The sequence below is a fragment of the Pan paniscus genome, chromosome 1 (assembly GCF_029289425.2).
Source record: "Pan paniscus chromosome 1, NHGRI_mPanPan1-v2.0_pri, whole genome shotgun sequence".
NCBI classification, from domain to species: Eukaryota; Metazoa; Chordata; class Mammalia; order Primates; family Hominidae; genus Pan; species Pan paniscus.
The window spans coordinates 177,139,244-177,151,508 of record NC_073249.2 but is presented as its reverse complement, the minus strand read 5'-3'; the positions used below and the strand labels follow the sequence as shown (position 1 = coordinate 177,151,508).

Here is a 12,265-nt window from a genome sequence, read left to right as displayed (position 1 = left end):
CTAGAAGAGCAAAGAACATTGCGTGAGAAACTTGTCCAAAAGGCTATCTCAAGTAGTTTAACTGAAGGAACACATTTTTCCTAACTCTCTTATCATCTCACCCCTCTACCCCTCCTTGTATAAGCTGTATAAAGATAATCTTTATAGACACTTAAGTGAAAGAAAAACTGGGCCAGGAATTTAATGTGACCCAAAGTTAAAGAAACAGTATAATTTCAGAGCTTCTGCTAAATCTCTGTTTAGCAAAGAACACAATGAGGATAGATGATTCTCTTGTTTGAAAAGTAATTGGCCCCACTTCTTAGGAGTTAGTGGGTTCCTGGATCCGGCAGGCAAGCTGAGGGATGTGCTATGAAAAAAAAGAGGAAAAGAATAATTCCCTTTATGAATTTAGAAATCATGGCAGATTATACTGCTTTTAAGAAAATGTTTTCCTTCCTTCATATGAACTGACTACACTGCTTCAGAATTATTGTTTGTTTTCCAGAGGTATGTGTTTGTGACAACCATAAGTTGCTGATATGAGACAGGAACATTAACAAAAGAATGAAAGAGGTAATGAAGAAAATCTCATAGGGGTCCCAAATTTGAAGTGAAAGACTCAGTCTAGTACATGTGACTAAAGCCTCCTATCGTGGATTATATTCTCTAGATTCAGTAACACAGACTTTGGAAAATATACTTTAAGGATTATTGATTGTCTTAGTGGAACAAGTAGGACAATCCTAGAATCAGGTGAACCCCTGTAGGTAAAGAGAGGGTTTTCCTAAGATCAGGGGAAAGAGAATGCCTACTGTTACTGTGAAAAACTGAAAAGGGAACTCTGCCATAGGAGAGTAAATAAAACCAAAAAGCAAAGCTAGGAACTAAAGTTTGTCCTTAAGAGGCTCTCTGTGTGTGGTGTAACTTTTTCTCCCTTGTCCTAAAATTCTGAGACAAGTCAGATTTAGCAAATAATGTTCAGGACTCCTCCCTAGATTTGATTCCTTCCTGTTGGCCCCTAAACTTTAGTAAATATTGCATACACTCAGTCCTGTGTCCATGGTGTTGTACAAAATTAAAGTATCAAAGCAAAGTGGCTGTATTTGCACCCCCTTTTTGCTGAAGCTAGCATGCCAGGAATAATATTGTATAGAAGAAGGCTCAGAGTCCCTAAATTCAAGACATTGGCCACTGTCTGACACACAAGTCAAGTTGCAGTTGAGATAAAATGATGAGAAGCAAGCAATCAGGGGATAGAGCAAGCAGAATGGATTGACTCAGGAGAAGCTAAACTCCCTAGGAGAAGCTAAACTCCCTACTTTTTCCCAAATATACTAGCAAAAGACAACATAAAGTAAGAAGGTAGATGTTGGATTGCAGGACTATGCTTTCATCTGCTTAAAACAATCATAATCTCACTATGTGTACAAAGCTTGTACAGAGTCTTCCATGATCAGTTGTCTCAATATAACGGAATAGTAACTGATATCTTACGATTTGAGTTTTATTAATGTTCATTCAAGCATATGTTTTTAGTTCTCTTTATTTTCATCAATACTGTCTCTCTCATGAAAAATAGGATTCGAAAGTATTATAAAAACGTGCACTATTAAAAAAATGTAGCTGAAGAAATTATGGTTAAAAGCAGATTAATACGTTCAAAATACAAGTTGAGAATCCCTCATCTGGAAATCGAAAATCTAAAATGCTCCAAAATCCAAAACTTTTTGAGTACTGAAATGATGCCACAAATGGAAAATAATAGTTTGTCATGGACAAAATTATTCAAAGTATTGCATAAAATTACTTCCAGGCTATGTATACAAGATGTATATGAAATATAAATGAATTTCATGTTCAGACTTGGGTACCCTCCCCAAGATATTTCAGTATGTATTATATATGCAAATATTTCAAAATCTGAAAAAAAACTGAAACACTTCTGGTCCCACGCGTTTAAGATAAGCTATACTCAACTTGTAAAAGCAAAGTCAGTACACAGAAGCACAAGCAAAAATATTTTCCAGAATCACTAGAGAGGGCTGTAAATATGGTTCCGAGTTTCCCAGCAGCCAAAGCAAAGGGAAAATAGGATCAGTTACAAGAATCATATTGTCTTAAAGATATAAACACTCTGTTGTACAGAAGAAAAGCTTTTCTTTTGAAACTGAGACTTGTGAGAAATGTTTCTCACAGATCTTTATAAAGAAGAGACAATAGAGAACAATACCCTTTGTAAACATAATAGCAAGTCTCTTCCAGTGTTTCCTTATAGTGTCCCTCAAGGAATCCTAACATATCATGCTAATGCTTCAATCAGTAAGGAACACTTTATTCTCAGATGAAATATTTGTATTATTTAATAACCATCAGATAACAAAAGTCAACATATTGTATATATATCTCTGTATCTCTTGAACCAAATCTGTATCATTGCTGTGGATAAACAAGAATATATTCTTAATATAGTCATTATTTTGATATTTCTAAAAGAAGACAAAAGCATATTATTCTTACCAAAACCACTCTGAAGGTATCCACTATTTCCCTCACCTGTGATTCTTTCACATTTTCAACAGTAAAGTTGAACCAGACTCGGAAGCGTGGATTACAGGTGTCCGGCCTAATGAACAGATCATACTCAAACTCAGAGACCTGGTCCACCCGGCCCAGGTTACCTGGTAATAAAAATTAAGAGAATTGGGTTTTAATAGAAGTTCATGCAGCTCAATGGTACACACATTTAAATATTATGCTCTCTGATAGTGGCATTTGTCAACATTCAGTACTTGAAGGTTCAGTGTTCACAATCCAAAGGGCTGCCAAGTCTGAATGTAGCCCAGAGTAAGAAAAGCTTTCAGCTAGGCCAGGCTGTGGTGCAAGCTTCTCTGCCTGGCCCTTCTGACCCAGATCCTTTTATGCTACAAGTGTCTTTGACAGACCAGGATATTATATAAAGCCTGTGGTAAGTCCCTATAAACCAAGAGAAGAATGGCAAACTTTGGTTTCTTACGTAGAAAAGTGAGGATGATAATACCTTATGTATTTTGTATTAAGCTTCATTGTATACAAACTACCTGTAATACATTGGATCTTGTTTAATTTTTACAACAGGCATATACGGTTTGTACTGAGCTTCTTATATCCTAAACTTCTATCAGAATATGTTAAAGAATATGTAGAGTAAGGTTTTAAACAAAAATTAGAAGTAATTGCTACATAAGAATAACACAATCATGAAACCTAATTTCCATTTTCTCCATCAACAGAACTAACAGTTATATAAAAAATGTGTAAACTTAGGTGTTATCTCCATTTTCCATATTGTCTCTCCTTTTTCTCACTGATATTCTAATGAGCAGTGAATTGTTAGAGAGGCAAGATATTTGTTACACAATGGTACTGAATTTGGAGTCAGAAGAACTAGTTTAGTTTTAGTTCTAGAACTAACTAAGCAACTTTAGACAATTCACTTAACCTCTTCCAACATCTGTTTCCTCAACTATAAAGTTAGAATCATATTAATAGAAACATGAAAATTTATTTCCATGCCAACTACTACGAACACTACTTGAAATTAACGTACACAATTTATATGAATATTAAGTTTTGATAGAAAATTAAAGTTTTCTGAGCATTTCTACAGACCACATACTGTCCTAAATGCTAAATGAACTAAACTATTTGATCCTCTCAACAACTCCTATGAGGTAGAGACCATTACTATCCCCATTTTACATCTGAGAAAACCAAGGTACAGAGAACTTACCCAAAGTTATACAGCAAGTAAACAAGTAAAAGTCACATTTGGGATTTGAATTCAAGGAACCTGGCTCTAACCACTAGACAATACAGCTGTCTACCTAACAGAGCTGGTAGGAATAATAAACAAATAATATAAATTGAAAGCACATTTTAAGTGGTAAGGCTTAATAAAATTACTATTCTTAAAATAACAAGAAGTTGAAAAGGTACTTTTTTCCCTCTAAAAGTTCATGATATAAAAATTAAATATTAATATTCACTTCAATATTTAAAGAAATGCAGATTTTCATTTTGTTCTTCATACTAAAAAGGTATAAATGGGTTTTGATAAACAATATCTTAAAATTACTGTGGCATATAGTGTCCAATAATAATCCACCATATGTGTCTACAAATTTGTAGTTTCAAAATGATTTGACATCTTTTATATTATTAAATCCTCACCATGACCCAGTGATAGGTAAATTGAAACCCAGAAATGTTTAGTGCTTGCTTAAGTTCATGTTTTAAAGCACCAGGGTGAGACCATAAATTAAAGACTTCGATTTCATTGTGTTTTTCTTTCAGAATCTACCATAGCTACAACCAATTCATTTATTAAGCCATTTAATCAGTAATTCATTCAAAAGGCACTATGCTTTGTGTTATAAAAGAGACTAGATAGTATCAAACATATACTTTCTTTGTGCTCACTAAGCTTATAGTCTCAAAGAATAGTGAACATCTGGTCTTTGGCCTTCTGCAACTACTCTGTTGACCTTCTTCATCATTCTTGTGATGAGCATTCTCTGTATGTGTGTATGTGTACATAAAAAATACTCTCCTTATACACAATTAAGTGCCAGTTTATGGCCTTCTGGAAATAACTATTTCAGAATAAGTTAATAATGCCTCCATATCATCTGGTTCTCTTTCATTAAATGAAACACAAGGAAAGAAAACAAACACAATCTAAAATACATAGGTAGGACAAATATAACACAGAACATAAGCTGTAGATTTTATACCCAAATATATCACTAAATGTGTTATATGTAAATGGATTAAAATTACAATTAAGACAAACTGGATGAACCTGGAGTACATTATGCTAAGTTAAATAAGCCAGACGCAAAAAGAAAAATATTGCATGACTTCACTTATATGTAGAATCTGAAAGAAAAAAAGCCAAACACACAGAAACAGAAAATAAAATGGTGGTTACCAGGGGCAGATGGTGGTGGACAAAATGAGATATGTAGGTCAAAGAGTAGAAAATCACAGTTATGTATGATGACTAAACCTAGAGATCATGTACAGCATGAGGATTATAGTTAATAATATTATATAACATACTGGAAATGTGCTTAGAAAGTAGATTGTAGTTGCTTTTACCATGCATACATATACCAAAAAAGTTAACTATATGAGATAATGAATATGCTAATTTGCTTGACTTTGGTAGTCATTGCATTATGTATATCAAAACATAATGTTCTACATCTTATATATATAAAATAAAATAATTTTTTAAATACACGACAAAAGTTTATTTTGGATATAATATCAACTATATGTTGCTTATAAACACAAGCTTTCCTTTTAGGAGCACAAAAAGATTGAAAATAAAAGACAAAAAGTTTTAACAGAAAAGCACTATTAATAAGAAAGCAAATGTAACTATACTTATATCAGACAACATAGACTATAAATCAAGTAACATTACTAGAAATGAATAGGGGTATTTCATTTTGAAAAAGGGTAATTCCACCAAGAACATATAAAAACATTAGATAGATAGATAGATAGATAGATAGATAGATAGATAGACAGACAGACAGACAGATCTTTAAAGTATGTAAGTAAAATTTGACAAAATTAAAACATAGATTAATCTAGAATCAAAATGAGAAATTTAACACACCAATATCCCTTACTGTAAAAAATACCAAAAGAAATATTCAGCAAAGGATTGAGATAATTTGAAAACATGATTTAAAAAATACCTAGTTTTAATTATGAAACACATTACATTTATGGAACTAAATAATATACATTCTTTTCAAATGTACATGATGTTCTTCTCAAAACTGATCATATGCTCGTCCATAAAGCAAGTCCCAACTAATTTCAAAGGAGTGATATCATACTGCATGTGTTCTCTCATTTAAGTAATAATATTTTAAACTAAATTGTGTTCAATATGTGAGAATCAAAATGTGTAAAATATAGCTAAATCCACTCTAAGATGTAAATTTATAACCATACATGCACATATATATACATATATAGTTACAGATGATTAATTTTTCAATGATTTACACATGCGGATAAAGATCAATGGTCCATGCTTCTGTTTTAAAGAGGTAAAAAAAGATGGTATTTTCAAAACAAAAAGCAGAGGCAAGCAAAAAGAACAGAAAATGTTAAAAAAATTATCTGAATGTACCCTAAAAATTTTAAATGTGAAAGTTTGATACTTTGAAATATACTTTTAATATTAAAAAACTCTTAACAAAGCTCACCAAGAAGAAATAAACCACATATTATTAATATCAAAATAATAAAAAGAGATTGAATTCATCAGGATGGTAAAATAGGTGGTTTTAGCTCTAATATCCCCAGATAAATACTGGTTTAATAACCATTCATGGTGGTGCCTGTAATCCCAGGTACATGGGAGGCTTAGGCAGCAGAATCACTTGCACCTAGGAGGTGGAGGATGTAGTAAGCCAAGATGGCGCCACTGCACTCCAGCCTGGATAACAGAGTGAGACTCTGTCTCAAAAAAAAAAAATGTAATGTATACACATTAAGATTTGCTAAGAGAGTAGATCTTATGTTAAGTATTTTTATCACAAAAATAGTAATAATATATAAAGAAAGCAGAAGGAAACTTTTGGAGGTGATGGATATATTTATGGATAAGCCTGTGGTAATGGTTTCACAGATGTATAGTTATATAGTTATCTCCAAACTCATCAAATTGTATACAACAAATATGTGCAGCTTTTTGTGTGTCAATCATACCTCAAAAAAAGTGATTTAAAGAAAAAATAATACTTGGGGGAAAAGGAAAAAAGAGCAAAATAAACCCAAAGAAAGCAGAATAAAGATAATAATAAAGACAAGAGTAGAAATAAATGACATAGAGAATAGAAAACATTACTGAAAGCCAATAAACACAAAATTCTTCCTTTGAAGTGATCAACAAAAGTGACAACTTTAAATTGATTGGCTAACAAAAAAGAGAAAGGACTCTAATTTGTAAAATTAGAAATTAAACAGAGGACATACTATAACCAACTGTACGTCAAAAAATTAAATAACCTAAATGAAATGGCATTTGTCGTTTTAACAGAAAAGCACTATCAATAAGAAGCAAATGTAACTATACTTATATCAGACAACATAGACTATAAATCAAGTAACATTACTAGAAATGAATAGCGGTATTTCATGATGAAAAAGAGTAATTCCACCAAGAACATATAAAAACATTAAATAGATAGATAAAGTATGTTGTCTGGAAAGACAACAAACAAAGTTGACTAAAAATAAATATGGATATCTGAATAGATCTAAAACAAGTAGTATTAAATTAATAATCAAAAAACTTCCCACCAGGAAAATTCTATGTCCAAATGTTTTCACAGATAAATTCTGTAAAATTAAAACTTGTTAAAAAATTAACACCAATTCTTGACTGGGTGTGGTGGCTCACACCTGTAATCCCAGCACTTTGGGAGGCCAAGGCAGGCAGATTACAAGGTCAAGAGATCGAGAACATCCTGGCCAACATGGTGAAAACTCGTCTCTACTAAAAATACAAAAATTAGCTGGGCATAGTGGTGCATGCCTGTAGTCCCAGCTACTCCGGAGGCTGAGGCAGGAGAATCACTTGATCCCGGGAGGCAGAGGTTGCAGTGAGCCAAGATCGTGCCACTGCACTCCAGCCTAGTGATAGAGCGAGGCTCCGTCCCAAAAAAATAAAATAAAATAACACCAATTCTTAACAAACTCTTGCCAAAAAAAATTGAAGAAAAGATAACACTTCCAAACTCATTCTATGAAACCAGGATTACCTGGATCCTAAAATCAGATGGAGAGATCATGATGACAAAAACAAAAACAATAACAAATAAAAAATACAGAACAACATCCCTATAAATATAAACTCAAAAATCTTCAAAGAAATACTAACAAACTGAATCTAGCAACATAAAAAATGATTATACACCATGACAGGTGAGATTTATCCCAGAAATTCAAAGTTGGTACAACACACGAAAATCAACTAATGCAATATATCACATTATTAAAATAAAGACCAAAAACACAAGGATCATCTAATAGATGCATAAAAAAAATCTGACAAAATCTTACACATTTCATGATAAGAATACTCAAGACGAACACAAGGGACCTTCCTCAAACTCATAAAGAGTATATTTGAAAAACACACAGCTAACAGCCCACTTAATGGTGAAAGACTGAACATTATCCCTCTAAGATCAGGGAGAAGATAAGCATCTTTGCTTTTGCCATTTCTATTCAAAATTGTTGTGGAGATTCCAGGAAGGACAAGTATGCCAGAAAAAAAAGCATTCATATTGAAAAGGAAGAAATAAAATTATTTCTATTTGCAGATGACATAATTTTTATGCAGAAAAACCTAAGGAATCCACATACCAAAAAAAAACTATTTGAGCTAAAAAACAATTTCAGTAAAGTTTCAGAATAAAATCCATATACAAAATGAATTGTATCTCTATATGCCAGCAATGAACATTCTGAAAATAAAATAAACAATTCCATTTACAATAGCATCAAAATAATACTTAGTATAAGTTAACAAAAGAAATGCCAATAGATTTAATTCAAGAAGGCAAGGTTCTTTTAACACTTAAAAAGCAAGCAACATAATTCACCATATGGACAAAATAAAGGAGAATAACCTTAAGATTATTTCAGTAGATGCTGAAAAAACATTTGACAAATTCCACACACATTCATGATTAAAAAAAAAAAAACACTTCCATCAAACTTCAACTAGTAGGAAACTTCCTGATACTGACAAAGGGCATGAAATGAAAACAAAAATGTAGCACTAATATCATACTTAATGGTACAATATTTAATTATTTATCCGAGATCAAGTATGTAGGGTGTCCTTCTATTCAACATTTTTATAAAGACCCAAGCTATTGCAATAGAGCAAGAAAAACAAATAAAAGACATAAAGATTAGGAAAGAGGAAATAATACTAGAACTTTCCTTACTTACAGATGAGAGTGTTATTTACATAGATTTTTCTATGTAAAGAATAGAAAATTGACAACATAACTACTTGTGCCAATAAATAAATTTAGCAAAGTCACGAAGTGAATATATGAAAATAACTGCAGTAGCAACAAGCAATGGCACTACCAGCAAAAAATTAAAAATAAAATTTTAAGGATCCCATCCATGGTTGAAACAAAAAACCACAAGATACCTAGAAATAAATCTAACCAAAGATATCCAAGTCTTTTGCACTAAAAACTACAAAATATTATCGAGAGAATTTGAAGAATACCTTAAAATGGTATTTCTCCCCAATGTATGTATATAGATTCAGAGGAACCACAATCAAATTCTGGAAGCCTTTTTGTAGAAATTGATTATCTCATTCTACATTGTACGCAAAAATGTAATATAATATCATAAAAGCAATTTTAGTGAAAACTGTTATAAATTTAGTAATCAAGACAGTTTGGTATTTCAAAATGATAGACCTTTACATGTATGAAACAGAATGGAGAGTACAGAAATAGGCCCACATATTTATGAGCAATTTACTTTAACAAAGATGACAAGGAAATTTAATAAAGAGGTAAGTATTTTAATGAGTAATGTTCAATATAAATAATTAACCCTTACAGAAAATCTTATACAAAAATTACCTCAAAATGGATCATAGACACAAATGTAAAACCCAAAATTATAACATGTGTAGAAGAAAATATAAAAGAATGATACTGCCTAGGTTTTCTTCTAGGGTTTTTATTGTTCTAGGTCTTACCTTTAAATTTTTAATACATCTTGAGCTAATTTTTGTATAAGGTGTAAAAAAGGGGTACAGTTTCAGTTTTCTGCATATGGCTAGCCAGTTTTCCCAACACCATTTATTAAATAGGGAATCCTTTCCCCATTGCTTGTTTTTGTCAGGTTTGTCAAAGATCAGATGGTTGTAGATGTGTGGTGTTATTTCTGAGGCCTCTGTTCTGTTCCATTGGTCTATATATCTGTGTTGGTACCATTACCATGCTGTTGGGGTTACTGTAGCTTTGTAGCATAATTTGAAGTCAGGTACTGTGATGCCTCCAGCTTTGTTCTTTTGCTTAGGATTGTTTTGAATATACAGGATCTTTCTTGGTTCCGTACGAAATTTAAAGTAGTTTTCTAATTCTGTGAAGAATGTCAATGGTAACTTGATGGGAATAGCACTGTATCTATAAATTACTTTGGGCAGTATGGCCATTTTCACAATATTGATTCTTCCTATCCATGAGCATGGAATGTTTTTCCACTCGTTTGTGTCCTCTCTTATTTCCTTGAGCAGTGGTTTGTAGTTCTACTTAAAGAGGTCCTTCACATCCCTTGTAAGTTGTATTCCTAGGTATTTTATTCTCTTTTTAACAACTGTGAATAGGAGTGAACTCATGATTTGGCTTTCTGTTTGTCTGTTGTTGGTGTGTAGGAATGCCTGTGAGTTTTGCACATTGATTTTGTATCCTGTGACTTTGCTGAAGTTATCAGGTTAAGAATATTTTGAGCTGAGATGAGGGGATTTTCTAAATATACAGCCATGTCATCTGCAAACAGAGATAATTTGACTTCCTCTCTTCCTATTTGAATACCCTTTATTTCTTTCTCTTGCCTGATAGCCCTAGCCAGAACTTTCAATACTATGTTGAACAGGAGTGGTGAGAGAAGGCATCCTTGTATTGTGCCAGTTTTCAAAGTTAATGTTTCCAGCTTTTGGTCATTCAGTATGATATTGGCTGTGGGTTTGTCATAAATTGCTCTTATTATTTTCAGATACATTCCATCATTACCTAGTTTATTGAGTTTTTTTTTTTTTTACCATGAAAGGGTGTTGAATTTTATCGAAGGCCTTTTGCATCTATTGATATAATCATGTGGTTTTTGTCATTGGTTCTGTTTATGTGATGGATTATGTTCATTGATTTGCGTATGTTGAACCAGCCTTGTATCCCAGGGATGAAGCCAACTTGATCGTGGCAGATAGGCTTTTCAATGTGCTGCTGGATTCAGTTTGCCAGTATTTTATTGAGGATTTTCCCATCTATGTTAATCAGGGATATTGGCCTGAAATTTTCTTTTTGTTTTTTTGTCGTGTCTGCCAGGTTTTGGTATCAAGATGAGGCTGGACTCATAAAATGAATTGCAGAGGAGTCCCTGTTTTTCTATTGTTTGAAATAGTTTTAGAAGGAATGGTACCAGTTCCTCTTTGTACTTCTGGTGGAATTCGGCTGTGAATCTGTCTAGTCCTGGGCTTTTATTGGTTGGTAGGCTCTTAATTACTGCCTCAACTTCAGAACATTTTATTGGTCTAATTCAGGGATTTGACTTCTTCCTGGTTTAGTCTTGGGAGGGTGTTGTGTCCAGGAATTCATCCATTTCTTCTAGATTTTCTAGTTTATCTGCATAGAGGTGTTTAAATTAATCTCTGATGGTAGTTTGTATTTCTGTGGGGTCAGTGGTGATATCCCCTTTATCATTTTTTATTGTGTTTATTGTATTCTTCTCTCTTTTCTTCTTTATTAGTCTGGCCAGCAGTCTATCTATTTTGTTAATCTTTTCAAAAAACCAGCTACTACATTCATTGATTTTTTGAAGGGTTTTTCATCTCTATCTCCTTCAGTTCTGCTCTGATATTAGTTATTTCTTGTCTTATGCTAGCTTTTGAATTTGTTTCCTCTTGCTTCTCTAGTTCTTTTCATTGTGATGTTAGGGTGTCGATTTCAGATCTTTCCTACTTTCTCATGAGGGCATTTAGTGCTATAAATTTCCCTCTAAACACTGCTTTAGCTGTGTCCCAGAGATGCTGGTACGTTGTCTCTTTGTTCTCATTGGTTTCAAAGAACTTCTTTATTTCTGCCCTAATTTTATTTACCCAGTAGTCACTCAGGAGCAGGTTGTTCAGTTTCCATGTAGTTGTATGGTTTTGAGTGAGTATCTTAATCTTGAACTCTAATTTGATTGCACTGTGGTCTGAAAGACTGTTTCTTATGATTTCTGTTCTTTTGCATTTGCTGAGGAGTGTTTTACTTCCAATTAAGTGGGCAATTCTAGAATAACTGTTATGTGGTGCTGAGAAGAATGTATATTCTGTTGATTTGGGGTGGAGAGTTCTGTACATGTCTATTAGGTCTGCTTGGTCCACAGCTGAGTTCAAGTCTTGAATATCCTTATTAATTTTCTGTCTCGTTGATCTGTCTAATATTGACAGTGGGGTGTTAAAGTCTCCCAC

At 32.9% G+C, this 12,265-nt stretch overlaps 1 protein-coding gene across 5 annotated transcripts in view; it reads right to left on the bottom strand.

The window, feature by feature from the left end:
• Positions 1-12,265, bottom strand: part of LOC100967527 (AGBL carboxypeptidase 4) — a 1,457,032-nt gene that overhangs the window by 1,152,750 nt on the left and 292,017 nt on the right. For 3 of the 5 annotated variants that reach the window (XM_034964682.3, XM_055093139.2, XM_055093131.2), the window contains exon 3: positions 2,500-2,660. In XM_034964682.3, coding sequence (XP_034820573.1) covers positions 2,500-2,660 — 161 coding nt within the window. The remainder of the gene's footprint in view (positions 1-2,499; positions 2,661-12,265) is intronic. The other 2 variants (XM_008954952.5, XM_055093133.3) reach the window with 1 other exon arrangement.